The sequence below is a fragment of the Dermacentor albipictus genome, chromosome 2, assembly GCF_038994185.2.
Source record: "Dermacentor albipictus isolate Rhodes 1998 colony chromosome 2, USDA_Dalb.pri_finalv2, whole genome shotgun sequence".
Lineage (NCBI taxonomy): Eukaryota > Metazoa > Arthropoda > Arachnida > Ixodida > Ixodidae > Dermacentor > Dermacentor albipictus.
The window spans coordinates 149,233,479-149,254,247 of NC_091822.1; the positions used below are offsets into that span (position 1 = coordinate 149,233,479).

Sequence of the window (20,769 nt, forward strand, 5' to 3'; positions counted from 1 at the left end):
GCAAGCGTAAGTGAGTTCGTGTGATAACAATGAAGCCCGCTTAATGCTTTCAGTTATGCTTATTCTCGTAATACAGCTTTAAATGCTGTAGAAGCTTTACCACTAACTAATGATGAGGGTTGAGTAACTTTTTCATCTCTTTGTAGTATATACATTCGGGATGAAAGTGTTGACCAACTGGCTAATACATCCCTCGTGACGCACTGTCTAGATGTCAGCACGTAGCTGGATCCGAGCTAGAGCGGACAGCGTGTCGTGAGCAGCTATGTGTCGAGCCGATGCCCAACAAGGCTGACCGTGGTCGCATCAACCTTCACACAACTTTGTTGTTTGGGCTCGTACTTGGGGCCTTGTCTGTTCACGAAGGAGAGCGGCAGGTAATACTGCGCGCAAATACTGCAACACGAAAGAAAACGCGTAGTCTATATAGCAGGGCGAAGAGAGCAACATCAACAACTAGCAAAAAGACCGAGCGAAGAGCCTTACAAGAGAGAGGCAAGTTTATGAAGGGGCCCGTCGAAAGCATGCGGCATAAATTTATTCGAGACCCACCGCCTTCGCCGTCTTTCTGCTCTTCCTAGGAAGGGCCGCTTGCTTTCTGAGCCTGCTCCATTTTTTCGCTTTCCCTTCTCTGTTTTTTTCTCGTCCCTTGGGCTGTTCTGTTGCAACGTACACATTACGGGTCCGCCCGCGCGCGTACGTTGTGATGACAGGGGCGATGCTCGCTTCTTCTACGCATCTCGGCCGCCCTCTCTTCCAGCTCGTTGCCAGCTCTTGCGTCTTCTTCCAGGAATTTTCAAAAGGAGGGCGGTTGCGTTCTTCGGAGCCGGAAGAGACATGCACGAGGGACGCCGGCAACGCATACGTTCTGTCACATTAAAATCATTCAGCGCTGGCGATTCTGCGAGCAGGAGACACGTGGTACCACTCCTTAGGTGGTCTCCCGTGCGACTATTGAAACGAGATCAGTCATTTGAAGAAGTCGGAAGTGCTGAATCGGTAGTAAGTTAGTCGGATGGAGAGGGGGCAGAGAAAGAGACAGAGAATAAAGAAGAATATAGAAAATGTCGTCGTGAAGAGTACGCTGTCTGTTGTGTACGAGATCGTATAGCGTAATTTGGCGCAGCCCACAGGATGCGAACCTGTCCGTCGTGAAGAGTATACTTTGTCTGCTTACTATATTCGGACTTTTTACGACAATCTGCCATCAACCGCATGCGACGTTTCTACAGCAGTTCGTTGTGCTAAATACGTGAACGTCCAAACCATTCGATCTCTTCTGACAACGTGCTGGAAAGGCGGCTATAAACAAGTAGATTCTTATGCGAAACGTACCCCCAGTCCACCGCAACGTGTCTATGTGCCCATTCTTTTCGTGGTCGTCTGGTTCGCGCAAGAATCTACTTAGGTGTACTGTCATGCACTACCTAGCCCAGCTGCATGATATTTAAAGTGACTGCTTCGGCTGTCGGAACGTGATGGAGTATGTTAGAATCTTGCTTAATCGGTGGCAACCTAAGAATGCTGTCGATAAAAGATCGATGTCCAAAGCAACGATGTCCAAAGAAACGGTGGCTCGGATGATGAGCCGGAAGAATTAGGTTAATATATATCTTCTACTCAAGAAGAAAGTGGGCAAATGCGCCGACCAACTACGTTCGATCATTTTCTGTTACGTCATATGGCGGAGGCGAACTTATTTCTCTATCGGCTTCTCTCGAGAACACCGAGGAGAGGTGAAGTGCGGTTCTCATGGTTGCAGCTGGCGTTGAATTCTTAAGTTGTGACCGAGCCTATAGTCCTGCAATGGGAAGCATGCGTTTCGTTCCAATTTCCAACGAGTTCCAACAGTCGGGGCACCCAACCGTCCGCGGCGCCGCGCGTTGTGTACATCGCCTGCCACGTGGTATATATACCCTGCTGGCTGCAAGAGCCATGACACCGCATTAATAGGGCTTTGAACTCACGGGACTGTTGCACTCTTACCACGACAGTCCTTGCTGATGGTGCCACCTGCTAATTGCTCGCAGCATTGTTTCGGTCAACATTGGATAGCCCAGTCATCATAGCCTCTACACAGTTTCTTTCAATTGAACGTCACTGCGCATCACTGTGGAAATGTGCCTCGACAAAAAAATTGGAGCTTGCAAACCCCTATTATGGGCTACATTAAGGTATATGAGGACGCGGGCAAGAGCGTTTGGCAGGTAGTCGTCTACTCGATATACGTAGGAAAATTGCATAGATAACCGGACCTGAATAATAAGTCACTCTTGTAAAACCAGTGCTGGTACCAGGTAATCCCGCGATTCACTGCTCATTAAAACCATATAACGTGTAAGAGCTGCGACTAGTTGTCGATTATCGGCTTTGTACCGGCTACCCACCGTAGACCGTGCGGTAACGCCTAACCTACGGTCGCGGTGTCTGAGATAGCGCGACTTATTTGCTGGTCGATCAGAACGTTATAGCCGATGGCATTCGACTTCCTTTCGTTAGCCAAGCCAGGCGCACTGCAACCGAAGTGCCTGCCCAGCCACAAACTGCACTCACGCGCTAACAGTTAAGGCAGACGAGGATGAATGTTGCTTGCTGCAGGTGGACCTGCAGCCTCGCAAAAAATTGCTGGCAATTGCTCCGCCCGAACGCAGCTTGTCAAGTGCGGCAGGATCGGAAGCCCGTCACATTACATCTGGTAACACAACGGTGCCAAGTAACACAAAGGAGGAATACGAATGGTAAAACTGGGCTTGAAACGGGCCGGCAAACAGGGCTTAGCGAACAGCTGACGCCAGCCGAGGCTAGGTATGTTCATTCTGGACCACCGTGTCTTGGACACTCTCGAATTCCGTCACGTGGGCGTTTTGAGACAATCAGAGAGGCCTTTGCAGCCACGCGTGAGCCAGTCAGAGCTGTCGAGATGGCGAATTTGACAATATGGCGGAATCTTACAATGCCCAAAGCGACACTACATTTCTACTCACTGACCTCACTCAATCACCCTTCAGAGCGTATAGCTCAGTTTCGTTCTGCGGACGGAAGCGTGTGGAATCAAAACACACATAGCGGAAGTGTTTTGCCTAGGTTAGAGAGGGAGGGTGTACCTCCATCCACCCGCGTCGTCAACGGCTTCGAAGGCGACACCCTCGGCGCGCGTACGGCGTAGCGGATGCCCTATGGTGTGAAGTCGGCGCTCCTCCATGACCGGCCGGGGGAGGCTTCGTCGCATCTGCTGCTCCTGTTTGCCGGCCTATTATTATTATAACACAACGGGCACAGGGGCGCGACGTCAACCCCTTTGCAACGGTCGTTACGAATGGCCATCATCATGCCAGCTTCTTTATTTTTATTTTTATTCTTCTTGTTCTGAGATCAACCGAGCATGTCATTTGCTTCGTTTGGAAGCCTCCATCGTGCTTGCTCTTCTCCATAATGTCTCTTGCTTCTAGGAAAAAGGAAGGCAGGTAGGAAATAGCGTCGTAATATTGTTCTTCTTTATTTTTCGTTTTGCTTCTCTTTTTATTTTCTGAAGTATAGTCACAGTTGCCCCTACCTACCTGTCAGCTGAATGTATGCGTATGGAGCCACCACCCACGGCTGGCTGCCTCTCGCGGTGCGAAAAGCATTTGCGGAAGTTTTGTACATACGCTGCGGAAAACGAGCAAACGAAAGAAAGAAAGACACAAAGGAAGAAAGAAAGAAAAAGAGTAAATGGCACCTAGCTCGAACAGATTATTTACTTTTCTAGGTTAGATGCGCGAGGGGGGTGGGGTCTCGCAGAGGCGTTTTCCCGTCCACGCGTCTGGTTCAATGCCTGCGCTTCGCGTCGTATTTTCCCTCTCGCCCTCTTTCTCTCTGTTCTTCCCGCGTTGTTTCATCCCCACTTCTCTCTTTCTTATAAATCTTTTCTCTCTGCCTTTGTCTCTCTAACGGCATACTTCTCCCGCCATCTGCGCCGTTTCTCCGGGGCCGCTTGGCTCGCATTTTTTTGGCGTGGTAAAGAGCGCCTTCCGAGAAACATACGGCTCCGGTAGACGAGAACAAGGGAAGGGGCACAGTGGGAAGGTGCTTGCAAGAGGGCAGGGAGGGGTGCACTAAGTGCACACCGGTGGTGCGCGGGCAGGAAGAGAAAAGAACCGATGGGAGGCGGTGCGGGCCCAGAGTCCGGGGGCGTCCGTTCTATTCTCGGACTTGCGCATAGCACACGTGGCTTTTAACGCACACGCCGCCGCACGTGCCATCTACCGGCGGGTCGGGTGGACGGACGCACGGACGGACGGACGGACTGTGACGCAAGAGAGAAACGGCCGCGGCGATATTGGCGCGGTGTGCGGTCGCTTTCGAAAAGAGGGGCGAGGCGTCCGGCGAAGCGGGAAAGCGCGGCACTCGACGACGGTCGCGAGCTTTTCTCCTGCGGGAAACACGCCGACGAACGAGCCAGCCGACTGCGCTCGCGCGTGGTGAGTTGCGAGATTAGGAAACAAACGAGAAAGCGTGCGCGTTTTTTCTTCTTTTTTTCTACGAACGGCGGCAGACTGACAAGTCCGGAATGGCGGAAGAAGGCGGCGTTTAGTCGGGTGGGGCTTGTGTGCGGTTCTTCGTCTATCCCGTTTTCTTTTATGTGCGTACGTGCAACCCACCGAACACCCGTGAGCAAAAGTATACGGACCACAGGGTCGCCGGAAAAACAGAATTTCTTCGTAGTTAACATGCATAAACGGAAATTCACGAGCGCACTAGAAAGTTCGTAATGTCAAGTTTGGATTGCAGCCTTTAATTTCAAGTTGCATTCACAGGTAGAGCATAAAATTAGTCTTATCGCGGAGACCCTGGTCTGTATACTTTTGCTCACGGGTGAACGTACGTGCAACCGACCGATTCTCTAACGGTATACCTGGCGGGCGTCGACTGGCCAGTTAGTCAGCGCCTTGTGACGCAAGAGGATCAGCAAGAGCGAGCGAGATCAGCCAGCGATCATCGAGAGATCAGCGAGTTCCCGTCGCATCGCGCCGTTTACAAGGCGCTGGCCGGCCGGCCCGTCGACGCTCGCGCGGTATTATTGTTAAGTAATCGGTCGACTGTACAGCCACTTTATCTTTCGTGCTGCTTTTCTCTGCTGTACTCCTGTTTTGCATATTTTTCGTGGCCGAGAAGTAGTTCAGGCGTCTACCGAGAGCAGAGACAGTTACAATATGTGCGTCCTTTGCTTTTTTCTCTCTTTTTAGGTGACTAAAACTACTACTACTACTACTACTACTACTACTACTACTACTACTACTACTACTACTACTACTACTACTACTGCTGCTGCTACTGCTGCTGCTGCTGCTGCTGCTGCTGTTACTATACCTCTACTACTACTACTCTACTACTACTACTACCTCTCTACTGCTACTCCTGCCCTATCGTGCATACCTTCCATCAGGTTATACAGCTCCAGCGAAAGTTCCGTTTCCACCATGGTGCTTGGCTCAAGCAAAGGTTCGACTTATAGTACCAGGAATACGAACAAAAGCCCAACTCTCGTCTCCAGCACTCAAGCAGCTTTCACTGCTCTTGCTGTACGAGACGTACAACTAGCATCATCATCTGTATACTGACGCTTCAACCACGGTGAATGGGTCTGCAGGATCGGTGATCTTTCCTGCAAAACCTTCCACCATAAAGATTCGACTCTCTCACCAGACTACATCGACTGCCGCGGAGCTTGCTGCTATTCGTTGTGCACTTCGTGTAATTTCTGAAGAACTACCCAAGAAATGGAGCGTGTTCACTGACTCCAAGGCTGCTCTTCATTGTTTGGTTTCTGCCTTACGCCGAGGACCCCACGAACAACTAGTTCTAGAAATTAGACTGCTGCTTCACCACCTCGTCGAGCAAGGACACGACATCACGTTGCAGTGGATTCCAAGCCACTGTGGCATAATGGGCAATGAACTTGCCGACGCAGCAGCACGCTCTGCACATGAGGAGGGCTTGCAAGACTCCATTCCAATGAAGGCATCAAAACTTTATGGAACACACCAAGCTTAAAGCATACACGTCTACACCGACTGGACCTGTCCCTTCGACTTCGACCCCCATCTGGACTATCTCGACTAGAAACAGCAGTACTTTGCCGACTGTGGCTCCAAGATCTCCGACTTGACACAAGATCCTTCGCCTTCCGAGTCGGTACGGACGACAGCGCGGCTTGCAGACACTGCGGCGGCGAGGAGACCATCGAACACGTGCTCTGCCACTGTCCTCAATACAGCGCGCACCGGCTGTCACTAGCGACCGCGTTGGCACGCCTTGACGACAGGCCACTTTCAGAACAGTCAGTTTTGGAATGCCGACGTGAACTGTCGTCGAAGCAAAAGTCGGTCAAGGCTTTGCTGACTTTTCTACGTGACAGTGGCCTATTAGAAAGACTATAATGACCCCATTTCAGCCCTTTTCATATTTTTTTTTCTCACGCTTTTATTTTTGTCACCCTCTTCTTTCCATCTTTACTTCCCCTTTCCCTTCCCCTAGTGCAGGGTAGCAAACCGGAGGTTTTAAGTCTGGTTAACCTCCCTGCCTTTCTCTCATTTGTCTCTCTCTCTCTCTCTCTCTCTCTCTCACTACAATAGATGCTGCTGCTGACGCCACCTGCTGTTACTATACTACTACTACTACCAGTACTACTACTACTACTACTACTACTACTACTACTACTACTGCTACTTTTACTTCTACTACTAATGGTCTTCTCCTACAGGCACTACCATTGTCACAACTGCCACACGATGCTGGTGAAGTTCGCCTCTAAAATGTCCGTTTCTTTCCTTTCTCATCTAGCAGCTCGAGTGGATCGGTCGAAGTGCAGTGAGTGAACGCGAGGTCTCACGTACATTATCTCGACTGCACTTCGCGCTTTCGCGTTGCACTTCTTCGCTCGTGTACAGTTGTATCCAGCCTCCGTAGTAATTTGACCGGCCAGTGTTTTGTTTTGCCATTTAGTTGGCCCTAAAATATATCGCTGTCTGGGTCTATAGAAATTGTTAAGTGTAATGATTGAGGGGTATATAGGGTGTAAGAACGAATGGGTCGATATTGCTCAGACAGGTTCTGACTTCTAACAAGTTCGAGTAGTGGTAGATTAACTGATTGGTTGATTGGATGGAGCGTCTCACGACGACCCATCAGAGCTACAAAAGCCTAATAAAAGGTATATATATGGAGTCCTTGGCATTAATTTGACCGGGTGGGGTTGTTTAAGGTTCGGCACAGAAGTACGTTTCCATTCAGTCCGTGTCAGAACGCAGGGATGTTGGGAATCAAACTAGCGGTATTGCGATCTCCCGCAGAGCGTCAACCATCGATTTATCCCCATTTAGTAATGCGTGTTCATATATCGGTCACTGCATCTTAACTTGAGTTGTACAGTGCTCACGGAATGAAACGCGTCAATTTAGGGCTAAGTAATTCTCATACTTTCGTTTCCACCGGCTGCAGTTCGTGTCACATAGACGCAATTCTGGCGCGTACACTTACATCGGAGTCCTCGTCACCTTTGGTGACCAAATTCCTAGCGACATGACATGGTGCTTTCGTGTACTTTGCACATATGTAGGGTTCTACTAAATGCTCTGTGTCCTATTTCATTCCGTGAGCACTGTACAAGGGGTAGGTCAGAAAAAAATAAGAACGCACTTTTCAACCGCGCAAATACTAGGTTAATTACACGATCGTGATACAAACAGTATGCAGCACTCTTAGTGTGCAAGCCTGCAGCGCGAAACTTAATTGGGTTGGTTTGAAATTTTAACCTGGCACTCTGGTGCGGCAATCGCCCCCACCTTAGCGTCTCTTTCTGCCGTTGAGAAACTGCACACGCCCGACAGGTGCGTTGTCGCGTGGGTAAATATGCGAGCATTGTCTGACGCACGAAGCTGCTAAGAATGACGTCCTTTCGACATTTTCTCACACTCGCACAATGCAAACGAAGGTCACCGGACGACCCACTAACGAGAGTACAGCGAGAAGTAACCGCAACCTCCACTGCGCTTTCTTTGCCTGTTCGCGAACTGCAGGACACGAACGCCGAAGGAAGTCTTCCGGCAAACGGTTGACGCGGCGAAGACCGCGTTCCGCACGGCAATGGATAGAGAGTAGCAGCGCTCGTCTCTTCCAACACGGGTACGGCGGCCCCGCTGCCCGAACGCACACCCGCACGAAAACGGGTGGGCGCCGCATGGGGTCGACCAACGATTGCCCCGCGCTACTGGAATCTGCCGCCTTCAGAAGCACGCTGTCGGAAGTTCGGCGCTTGATTTTTGTTTTCGTCCCTCCCTATACTCTCTATCCCTCTCTTACACCCCCCCCCCCCTCTCCAGTCTTCATCCGTGGCGGCTGCTCGACGCCTCAGCCGTCGATATACACACATACGCGCGACCTAAACCTACATGCGCGAATGAGCGAAAAGCGGGAAGAGATGCGACGCGACGACAGCGGGGTCGCGACCCGGCTACCGTGCGGGCGTTGACGGATGATCTGGCGACGCGAAGCGCGTCGCATTCGATACAGACGCCACCCGCAGCGCGGACGCGGTAACGGTGCGCTCGTTGCGACCTGGGTCGCGCCGATCTGCTCGATAGGGTGGCACCGAGAGCGAGGGGGCGTGTTCATCTTGGTTGGCGTCGACCATGAACTATTTCGGGTTTTCCTTTTTTCGTGTGTGTGTGTGGGAGGGGGGGGGGCGCACTAAACAAAAAACAAACAAACCTTGGAATCACGTTTGTCTACTTCACGGAACAGCCATGTATGCTGGGAATCCCGCCTGCTCTGACCTTGCCGAACAGACTAGGCTTTCTTTTTATTATTGAACAAAAAAAGACTAAGGAAGCAAACAAACAACAAAACGAACGAATAAGCAATGAAACAAGTTAGCAAGCGACCAACCCAACAAAGAAACCTGTGCGGCCTGTTACGACAAATGCCGCGCCACCGATCACTACGGACTTTTCCGAGGCACCCGACAGTGTGTAGGAAAAAAATGTAATAACACCCATCGCTGTGTACAAACATTCAGCACTGCTTGTCTCTTCTTATGAGTTTCACTATACTGTCCCCGATATATATATATATATATATATATATATATATATATATATATATATATATATATATATATATATATATATATATATATATATATATATATATATATATGCGTAGCTAGCGCGCGCTTTTGTCCGTGTGAAGTACACACTCGACGCCGCGCTGCACCCCTGTATACCGCAAGATGTACCGGCGCGCGTGTCGTCGCACGAAACGTTATCTCACGACGTCGCATTTCAGTATGTACCGACGTACCAGTCCCCAAGACGGCACGCAGAGACATCATTAATTGTGCAGCATAGCCACCGGCACGCCGCCCGAACAGTTACGAGGCACAGACAGCTTTCACATATAGAAGACGTTTATTTGGGGGCGTGTGATAACAATTCAATTCAGTCTTTATTTTTCTCTTGGACAGAGGAGGAGACAGGACTAAAAGCTCGTAAGCTTGGCAGAGGTCCTGCCCCCTTTATCAACTTGGCAGTACAGTACACAGGCAGAGATTTTCAATTTTCCAAATAAACACTGAAACAAAATAACAAAACACTTTGTAAAAAGCAGCGCTATGCATTGCAGCACAAACATAGGTATTAGAAAAACAAATAACTGGTCATGGGGAAACGAAAAAAAATAATAACAGGTATAGGTTTAAGCTGAGTGCAACATTACGTGATCTTGCTGAGAAAAAATCGCTTAATAACATCACTTGAATGCTGAAAGGGGTCAAACAATTATTTGTTTAATTTATTTAATAATACTGGAACAGTATAAGAAAGAGACTGCTCGGTATAATATGCTGTATAATAGCTTTTATCCCCTGAAGTGGGAAGGGAAGTGGGAGGGGAAAGAAGGAAATGAAGTGTACGGTGCATGCGCAGAACTCTAGCATGGCGGAGACACAACAAATTGGTACGCACGTCCCTAGGGGGTACACGGACGCCGTTATATTGTAAGGCTCCGGTTTGTGGCAGAGACAAGAAATTGTCCTACGCCGGCGATTTGTTATGCTTGTCTGAGTTGAATTGTTTTAGTTCACATTGGGTGAACCGTACCAGAATGTACGCAAGCGGCAAAGTACAGTGGGTCTGATTGACTGAATGCTTTATGCATTGGATGGCTCTTTGACCTAATGCAAATAATGGGCAAGGGGTAAAAAAAAAAAACAATGTGTCGTGAGTGGAAGACGCTTTGCGAAGAAAGCAGGGTCTACGACCGGTGTAAAAACCTGAATTCCCTGGAACAAGCCAGGAGGGACTCCAGGCTGCGCGACGGTGCCCTAGACCGCCCCATCGCGATCGGATCCGCTACTCGTAGGTCGGTATTCCTTCCTGTCAAAGGTGGGATAAAAGCTGCTTTACGACAGCTTTTAAAGCAAATGCAACGATGCAGCAATGCTCACATAGAACACCATCGTTAAAATACACAGTGTGCACAAACTACGACTTCAATAAAACATCACCGAAGAAAAAAAAGAAGAACCCAGTACATCCAACAGCATTTGCGAATGCACCATTGTTTTACAAAGCACGTATATATTTTCATCCGATAGTTTAGACCTGCATAGTATGTTTGGGGCCGTACTAGCGCATCGGTTGAAATCAGTAATTTGTATGCGAGGCCCTGGAATACACCAGTGTCTCTGCGTGTGGTGTTAGGCGAGATTATAGATTAAGATGCAAATGAGCTAAACTCCCATGTATCTGACGTTTAGAATATTTGGCCCCTGGAAGCGAATTCCACCCAGCCGCGACGGGCCCATCCGCGACCCTCGTGCGCAGCAGCAGAATACCGTAGAGGCCGAGCGGGCGCCGCAGCAACGGTTACAACTGTGCACAAGTGCGTGCGCTACGCCAATCAGCCTGCTGTGCGTAACCTCCCCCCCTCCCCGCGCACGGCGCGGCACTATACGACGCATTGCATCAATGTCAATGTGACGCGTCCTGCTATAGGCAGAGCGCCGCCCCGCAGTTACGAGGCCGCACCGGACCAAACTAGATGAGACTAGTCTACACACGTGACCTGTCAATCATTCGATGCTCGTGGTGTGTGCCTATGTGTCTGTGTGTGCGTAAGTGAGTGAGTGAGTGAGTGAGTGAGTGAGTGAGTGAGTGAGTGAGTGAGTGAGTGAGTGAGTGAGTGAGTGAGTGAGTGAGTGAGTGAGTGAGTGAGTGAGTGAGTGAGTGAGTGAGTGAGTGAGCAAACGAGCGAGCCTCAGGGTGTGGCGAGGAGACGCAAATAATTTCCGCACACAACTATGGCATGTCCTTTGTGATAGGATTGTCGTAAACGGGACGCCAAGCGACGAAAAAATCTGAACAAAATTACAGCGCTGCAGACATTTCTTTTTTTTGTTCGAGTGCTCGCAGGCATGCTTGAGAACGACAACAAAACACTCATCGTTCTCAAGGGCACCTGCTTCTGTCAGTACAGACAGATTAGACTGGCAGTTTACGAGAAGCAAGCAGTTGCGCCGTCATTCGGCAACGGCAAAGCACCGCAGTATACGCGCGCATAATGGCGAAATTGCGAGCGCGGAGCGGCTTACTGCCGCATACAGCGCAGGGCTCCAGAGACCGACGCATGGCTTCGATAAGCTGAATTGGCTTCCCGTGTTTGTTTTTCCTCCTCGACCGCGAAGGGGCTGCGAGTTTGACCGCCGAAAGTTTTTCCCGAGTGAGCGTTTATCATCTGCCTCCAGCGGGCTTTCACTTGCAGCCTCGCTCGCCGCCTGTGCGCCAACGTCAGCGAACAGAGCGCAGACGAGCTTTTCTCTGTTTATCTTTTTACGTCCTTCCGCCTTCTGCAGCGTCATTTCGTTTCGCTCGCCTAATCCCTTTCCGGCTTCGCAGATTAACGACTATTTGCGCGCTGAATAACTGTTGCGCATATCGCCGTATAATAAACGCACGAAATAACTGCAACGTGCCATAACCACGCGAAGGCAACAGATAATCAAGCCAAGACAAACATATAGTCAAAATTATTTGTTTTTTGTGGAGGACGTGAAGGTGGGTGCGGCTCCCACCGGCGGCGATTGAGTTGCTTGTCTTTTTCGTCCACTTTCATTTTCCTTTAGCTTATAATTTCTACATTTGAAATTAAAAAGCAACAAAATAATATGCTGGCTCTCGCGTAATCTAGACTGGATGTAAGCATGAAATGGCTGCCGGCAAAGCAGATTGGTTGGATATGATACTATAGGCACAATCTTAAAATGGGTGTAGTACATATTCGCAACCGCACACCCCACCGCACCACGCCATAATGTACATTGGTCCAGATGGACGCAACAGTTTCCTGGCACAGACAGAAGCTCATTGCAAGTATCGTCTCGGTCAAACCGTGCGCGCCGCGGAACTCACGGACCGTTGGCGTTGAAGAGAGCACTCAGCGCCAAAATACGACATTCAAGTGTATATATAGTGCCCTTTATCTGCCTTTTGAACGTTGCTATTGGAATTGACAGATAAATCTTAAGCGCACTAGGGCTTACAGCGCGAGTCATATTGTGTACAAAGATTAGGAAGAACTCGGAAGCAATATTTCTTGTAGCTTGTTTGGTAAGTAACTAGCGTAGGTAATGCGTTCTTGACTGGTTGTCCGGATGATCTCGTTCTGTTCTCGTAACTTCCCCGGATGTTCTCGTTTGAGTGCCCCGACAGCGGCTTTGGCTTTACGCTCAAGGTCACTTGACGGTCGCCGACGACGGGAGCCAAAAACATTTCATGCTTAAAATTTTCTCCATGCGCTTTTCCTGGCTTCATTATCCGTTGACAGCATATGGTTACTCGCAAACAGCGGGTTACTCGCAGTTCTTTCCGTTGGCGTGTTGGTTATGCATTACTACGACCGGTACGTGCTTGAAGGAATTAAGACGGAAATATTCGTCGTCTCCGGGTGTTCTTTTTTTTTCGCATTCCGTCACGAGCTGGTCGCAATGACGAAGCTTTTTTTTTTTTCGCTTCAAACTTGGTTGGTGAACGCACGAAGACAAGCACGAATGTTAGGAGACAAAGTCCCCAGACGATAACCGAGCGTGGTCCCGTCTATTCGTTTCTACCCTCGGTCCTCGTCCTAAAGCTCGCCCCTAAAAAAATTAAATTATGGGGTTTTGCGTGCCAAAACCACTTTCTGATTATGAGGCACGCCGTAGTGGAGGACTCCGGAAATTTCGACCACCTGGGGTTCTTTAACGTGCACCTAAATCTAAGTACACGGTTGTTTTCGCCCCCATCGAAATGCGGCCGCCGCGGCCGGGATTCGATCCCGCGACCTCGTGCTCAGCAGCCTAACACCATAGCCACTGAGCAACCACGGCGGGTAAAGCTCGCCCCTGTTGATCTTCGTGCATTAACGGGTGCTTAATGATCACCGTCAAGGGACGAAGCCTTTAGGGTTACAACGCCTGTTAGCAATGTGAGCACTTCATCACTGTGAGTTGCTATACTCATAGTGATGAGTCATCGCTGCTACAAAAAGCCACAAAAGCGCTGCTGCGATATTTGAAAGCTGCCGGATTGAGTGACCGTCTGTGATGCGGACTGTGTGGCCGAATGATATCCCCCCAGTGGACTTTCTCTTCTTGTTTTAATCTTTCCGTCCCCATTTCCCTTTCCATAGTGTAGGGTAGCCAACCGCGCTCAGTCCTGGTTAACCTCCCTACCTTTCACTCATATTTTGCTCTCTCTCTCTCTTTCTCTCTCGTCACTGTGAGTAATGAAGTAATAGGGAAAAAAAGCCTAGCACACTTTTGGGGAAATTCCAGACAGGCGAAGAAAATTTTAATATCCAATTTATGAACACACCAACACAATCTGCCTTCATAAAGAAGAGAGGGGAGAAGAAAGCTTTCTTCAGGCTTTCGCGTGCTTGCCTACGAGGCTCGCCGGAGGCTTGCCGCATCCCCAGCGCTTGGCCACCGGCAGGAACACTGGCCAGGGCTGGAACCTGTCCGAGGACAGGTACGCCTTGATGGGCTTCAGCTGGCGGAACCTCTCCACGTACGCCTTCAAGTTGGCGTGCTCGTTCAGGCAGCCCGGTTTGAAGAGCAAAAACTGATCGAGCAGCTCGTACAGCATGAAGTCCACGTGGGTGATCTGATCGCCGGCGAGCCACTTGCGGTCGGCCAGGCTGCGCGACAGCAGCTCCAGCTGTGCGGGCAGGGCCTCGGCGAAGTCGCCCTTCAGGGACGCGAAGTAGTCCTCCCAGCAGTAGTAGATGAGGTACCACCTGCGCGAAGGCGTTCGTTCGCAGACGTCGATTAGGCGCGATATGGAGAGGTTTTAGCCGCCTTCCCGTTATACGCGAATTTTCCATTCACGGGATGCCGGAATGAAGGAAACGAGACAAGCTTTAGGGGGTGGGGGGGGGGGGGGGCGAACTGTTGGGACAGTCGGTCTTGCACAACTGTTGGGGGCGAGCAGCGCTGGGTGTGGTGACGATGCGGAAAGCATCGCCACCCCCCGCTCCCGCCACCTTCGTTTATTCACATTTCCAGCGCAAAATCGAGAAACGTACAATGAGACGACAGATGCCATAAAAACGCTTCTAACAGGTCGGTCTTCCAGGCAGTTAGCGTCAAAGAAGAAGGTGATGACTGCATTAGCACCGCTTCTGTTGGTGTCACAAAGAAAGGTATAGAGTAGCTGAGTCAGATTATACTGGAAGCATAGCGCGGGAGGGGCGAACAACAAAGGCGAGACGGCCCAAGCGCTTGTGCTGCCTCGCCTTTGTCTTTCGTCCTTCTCGCGCTACGCTTCCAGTGTAACTATATGTATTACCAACCATCCCAAGCCTTTACTCTTCTCCAGTCATCTTATAACTGGCACGCGCGCGTTATTTTTTTTTTTCATTACCTCCAATGCGCAGAGAGCGTTGCAGGAAGTGTGGGTACATGATTGCTGTACAAGGAACAACAGAAACAAAAAAAAAAGGAAGACGAAAGTCAAGTGCCTATAATTGGAAAAAGTGGTTCGTGGTGGCTCTTTCGAACGACGCGCTACCTTCTCCGACAGCAACGGAGAGGGGAAGCTGATTCCAGTCACTGATTAACTTCGGCAAGAACTAACGTAAGAAAAGATTAGTCCGACAGAAAGAAGGGGCCGCATTGTTTGGGTGGTCCACATGCGGTTGCAAATACGATGGCTCTTAAATGAATTCGCGTCGTGTGGCTTGATTGCGCAAGAAAATATACTGAAAAGAAAAAAAAAGAAAAATAAAGGCTAGAATTTCCTTTCTCTCGTAATGCCAGGTCTGTAATTGCTTAGCGTAAAGTTCAGTGTTAAGGCAAATTTCATCTGCAGCCACCGTTCGCGGCGTCTGCGTCTTCACTTGGCGTTCCGTTCGATTTTGCACTGGTTGATGACTCGAGAATGACTCACGGTAATGACTCCACCAATCGACTATATAGCGCGTCTAAACGTGCCTGCTGGGATTTATCGCTCACGGCCAACGCCGCCGACGCCGACGACACCGGCTTTTCTGCGACACGAGCTCCTTAACGCTGTCGCGTCTAAAAAACAGCGTCGCTTCCGCCACACCGTCCACTCGCCTGAGCTCGTTGATCTGTCCTTCGAGCATGTCGACGCGAGCGGCCAAGGCGGGCTCCGAGTCCGGCACGGCGAGGCCGTGCTTGCGAGCCAAGTAGCGCATGATGGCCAGGCTCTGGACGATCTTGGCGTCTTCGCCGTCGACCAGGTACGGCAGGTTGGGAAACGGGAACCCCCTCTCGGCCAGCGCCGCCTTCTCCTGCAGCCACACGGCCTTGCTCTCCTGCGGAGTGGGCTTGTCCAGCCACGGGTACGTCTTGTACTCGTACGGCACTCCGGCGTACTCCAGCATGCACCGGATGGGCTCGACGATGCCGCGGATGTTGGCCCAGTAGCCCAGGATCACCTTCCCGGGCTTGCCGGTCTTCTGGTCCTGGCTGCTGTTGGCTGGCATCACGTCACGCTCGCTCCCGTCTTCCCGCTGTTGTTCTGCGAATGTCGGTATACGCGGGTGTCCTTGAGACATCTCGCCGCGTTTTCTCTGTCCGAAATTATTCGCTAACCGCTGCGCGCACAAAAAAAGAGAAGTTGTGGGAGTAGCCCTGTCCCCTCCTCTCATGGACGATGACCTTAAGAGTTCAGTGTCTGTAGTGACATTTTACTGGTACGATGTCCTTCTATGCGTACTTCCACCACGTTGCTTCTTATGTAGTACGTATAATCCTCTCATAACCTCCCATCCTCTCCTGTCGTGGTTTCCTCAATATATATATGCGTTTGTTGTGCGGGCTGGGGTCCCCTTCTCGTGTCCCGCATACTTTGCGTCTCGCTGTCTAACCAAACCTGATTTCTTTCTTTTTCTTTCCTGGAGCAATCAAGCTAAAGAGAGAGAAAGATAGGGCGAGAGGGGAAAGGCAGGGAGGTTAATATTTTTGCGCGATATTGGGCAACTCACTGACGTCGAGCCAAAGCAACAAGATGAGAACTAGTTTCATTACCATGAATAGTGATGATCGTCATTATCCCCACCACCGCCACCACCCTCAGACCAGCTATAGGACGAAGGCCCCTCCAAATAGATCTCGAATTACCACTGCGCTGCGCATCAGCCGAAACCATCCCACGCCTGCTAAATTAATGTAATCTCTCTATCTAACCTTTTGCCGCCCTCGTCTGGCAAACTTAAGAAAAAGAACAATTAAAATGAGTGTGGTATCCGAATTTGAATCTGAATCTTCTATTACTGCAGGTTACGGCGATCTGTTTTTCGATAAAAAGTACTTAGAAGGAAACTATCCGTACTTCCCGGGACGTTGGCTGTGATGACTTTACCTTGAAGGCCTACTTACATTTATCCATTTTGTACATCGGCATTCTTCTTCCGCGCTGTGTGGTTCCACAGCCGTAAACAGCACTTACCTCTGCCACTCGATCGAAGCTTTCCGTCCGTTCGCAGGTCGCGACGCCCGAACCGCGCCGCCCGGCTTTCTCGCTTCGAGGTCGTCGCTTACTCGAGCAGGAGGATTCAATGCGCCTCTCTCACCCCGGGCCGCGCGCTCCCCGGCAAACCGTCGCCGTCTCCACACACGGAAGGCCGCTGTCGATTTCGCAGATCTCGCCGCTGCCCGTCGTAACGGCATCAGCGCGAAGAGCCGCTTATCAGGCGTTTGTAGATTTCCGCGCTATCGGCGTTAGAGAGCGGCAGTCTTCTGGGAGCAACCGGCTGTGCGACGAGGACCTCGTATGAGGAGGACCTGTAAAGCAAAGAAAGTAGCCCTCTCCCACCACCCTCCTTTCCCGCCCATCCCCGCGCCCTTAGGCAGCAAGGCTCGACGAGCCTCTATGCGCGCCGAACGTTCAAGGCCGACGCGAGAGCAGCCGGCAGGCAGGACCCGGCGGAGGAAGATGTGGAAATGGTTCGGACGTTGTTGGCTGAATGCCAGCGCGTGCGCGTCTGTACTCGTGTACCCTTATTTCACGCAAGACGGATTTCACGCAAGGTATGCATTTTCTCCACATCCGTTCAATTTACGACGAAATGTACGTAATTTCGGCAACACTAATGAACGGCACATGCATCGTCTCCCGCTGCTCCTCCTTGCAGCAGTCGCTAGTACGCTAGCCCCAGTGACCCAGGTTAGGATGAACGATGTTCATTAAAGAGCGGCGCATACACAGTTAAGCAGTTAAACATACCCAGACACAGAAGTTGACATCAAAGGGGTTCACCCAAGTGCTGGCACATGTAGTATCACGTACGCATCGATCCAAGTAGTGGCGAGAGAGATTCATTGAAAAGCGTCACATAGCCACTCGGCACATGTACAGAAACCCAAGTTGTATCGGTTAACAGGGTAACTTATGAACGGCGCAAACGCACTGTCACGTGACCATGACTCAAATTGGCACAGCAACTGGTTTCGAGCCCGGTTCTCTCATCACATCAGCAACGCGATGCTCCAACCGTTAGACCGTAGACTACCCAATGACCAAAGTTGGCAGCAAAATGGTTGGAGACACCGACAAACAGAAAGGCGGGTGCCCCAACCCACTAACTCGCCGGACGCGAATCGTTCTGATTCGAAATGAAGTTTTCTCACTCACTCACTCACTCACTCACTCACTCACTCACTCACTCACTCACTCACTCACTCACTCACTCACTCACTCACTCACTCACTCACTCACTCACTCACTCACTCACTCACTCACTCACTCACTCATTCACTCACTCACTCACTCACTCACTCAGTCACTCACTCACCGACAAATAGACAGGCGGCTCCCAGAAAGGGCGTCAAGTACCCCAGTAATGTTAATCGCATTAAAAACCACACGGTGGTATACAGTGGTGGTCGTATTGGCGGTGCAGCGCGGTAGCACATGATGATAAGTGGGGGAGTTCTCGGATTCTTCCCTCGTTACAGCTGGCGTTTTGAGGCGCCTGTCGTTGCTCCGCTGAGCCACCGGTTCCAATGCGCCGAAGCTGTCGTCTGTGACGTTGCGCCTTTGGTCGCAGGCGCTGCGCGAGGTTTCTAACTGGTCCTTGAGGAAGTGATGCTCGAAGTAGCACTGGTGGACTCCCGAGTGGTGAGGGGGAGTGCCACCCGTAACACATAGCACGACATAGTGCTACAGGCAACCGCCTCCTAAACACAGAACGCTAGAAACATTCTTAGATTGTTGTTTGATTCTTAGATATTTGTTAATGTGGGCCAAAAATGTTTTGCGTTTCGAATGCGTCTGAGAGTTCCCAATTAACAGACTTTTGCAAGCGATCGTGTGCATACGCAAGCTTCGACGTTGACACGAATGCGTCTGCGCATATGTACCAGGGACCTTGAAAGGTTACTTCTTTACAATATGAGGTCTTATGTGGGGAAACCCCCTTTGTGGGGAAACCTCTCTGCACTCCACAGGATTGCCCCTAACGATCGCACTAAACGTAACTACCTTTCACTTTCACACTTCACACACTTTGAGCTGCAATGCGTGCTTAGAGCTTGGACTGTAGCTGCCGCCTGTGCGTCCCGGAAGCTTTCTTGACACTTTTTTTGTTTTGTTTCTTTTTAGTTTTGCTTGACACAGTTCTCAGCGAGACGCTCTGATTTTTTGTTTCGTTACGTACGTGCTATGTGCGTGTTAAGTGTAGTATGACTTTTGTGTATCGTTTCGTTTATCGTCGCATTTACGATAGAGTATACAATATGCTAGGCGTGCCGCGAAGCAAGCCTCACCAGTTTTTCATAAAAGAGTCTCTCTCTCTCTCTCTCTCTCTCTCTCAAGTCTGTGAGTTGGTTTAACTTCTCCCCAATTAACATCGACAACAGTCAAGCGGATGCCCTCCTTCGGCCTCGTCTACACAGTAAACACTCGCCGGCCCATACATACGCTGAGCTAAGCCCGGGAAGGCGTCGCTTTCCGAGGGATCACGTATCAGCGGCCATAGATAAGCGCTGGCCTACTTTGTCTCCGAATCAGTAGTTACGTGCAGCGTACTGGATGCTGCACGTAACTCAGTTTGTCATTTGTGGCGCCCTCTATCGCCAGTTTCACTCTGTCTATTATGACAAAGGAATTGCGAAGTGTAGAAGTTCGTTATGTCAGAATTACAACTAGCTGGCGTCGTAGTTGAGCGCGAAACTTTACGATTCTTTTCGCCCCAACCGCTGCTAGATGCATACCGGGAATTGATTATTGTAAGGCACGGTAAGGCGATCCCGGGCACTTAAAGCCCCACCAGGCGTCACAAATTGCATTCCCCCCCCCCCCCCCCCTCTGTATTCAAACGCGGTATCTTGTCTCCTTGCAGGGGAGCAAGTAAACAAGCGCTGTTTCAGGAGCCAAAAGTCGAGAATGAAAATTATATGGGAACTCCGAAAAAAAAAATCACCAGCCGAAAAATCCCCAGACCACTTCACTTCGGGTTCACATTATCTTCACATGAATTGCGGCAATACTATTATACATGTTCTTTTCAGGAATATAACGTTCAGGTGTTCGTATATATGAACACATTTATATTATTACGTCAATGAAGGTGTCGCCTCAAGATTATTCAGACGTGGTTCAGCTCTAGTAATGTGCAGGATGATATGGCTCCAACTGGAGAGACTGGAGTGAGCCTCCGGTTATTTTAAAGGGAAAGCACAAATTTCCTTAAATACATAAAGGCCCCGGCTGGTCTCTGCAGACATCCTGCTTCGGTGTAGTATTGTGCCTAGTGCCACTGACAGCGTTCGTTAAAATGCTCGCGGCGCTGCCCTCCTTAGTTAAGATTTCCAACCGTTCGCAAGTTAACTAGAGTCTCGAATTTTGAGTAAATGTCCCATGTCCTAACTTGACCCAGTTCGGCGACCAAATGTCCCAACTATTACTTTTTTTTTCTCTCTACGGCATGAGAATACAGGGTGTCCCAACTATCATGCACCAATATTTAAAATTATGCAGCTGCCACGTAGCTAGACAGAACCAAGCTAATGTAGTTTACCGTCGCTTGAAGATACTCAGATAATTCTTGCATTCCACCGAATTACGTAATTAGTCTTAATTAATCATCTTCTCAAATATTGTACTTAGATGAAAAGCGTAAATGAGAAAATTGTAGATCAGCTTGAAATACTCCCGATACAGCTTTCTGTTGCTCAATAGGCGCTGCAAAAAAGGAGGAGGAGGAGGAGGAGGAAAAAACTTTATT

General features: G+C 50.0%; 2 protein-coding genes across 4 annotated transcripts in view; one reads left to right on the forward strand and one right to left on the reverse strand.

Annotated features, from left to right (window-relative positions):
• Nucleotides 1-20,769, forward strand: part of LOC135899814 (bromodomain-containing protein 4-like) — a 395,916-nt gene that overhangs the window by 57,313 nt on the left and 317,834 nt on the right. The gene's annotated exons all lie outside the window — the stretch shown is intronic.
• Nucleotides 13,844-17,293, reverse strand: LOC135899813 (glutathione S-transferase Mu 1-like). 2 transcript variants are annotated; one of them, XM_065429159.2, is made up of 3 exons: nt 16,992-17,293; nt 15,635-16,061; nt 13,844-14,313 (listed from the first exon to the last, which is right to left on the reverse strand). In XM_065429159.2, the coding sequence occupies exons 2-3, from the start codon at nt 16,024-16,026 to the stop codon at nt 13,938-13,940; spliced, it is 768 nt and encodes a 255-aa protein (XP_065285231.1). In that variant the 5' UTR covers nt 16,027-16,061; nt 16,992-17,293; the 3' UTR covers nt 13,844-13,937. The 2 variants fall into 2 exon arrangements, with proteins under 2 accessions (XP_065285231.1, XP_065285232.1); XM_065429160.1 differs by having other exon boundaries at nt 16,922-17,010.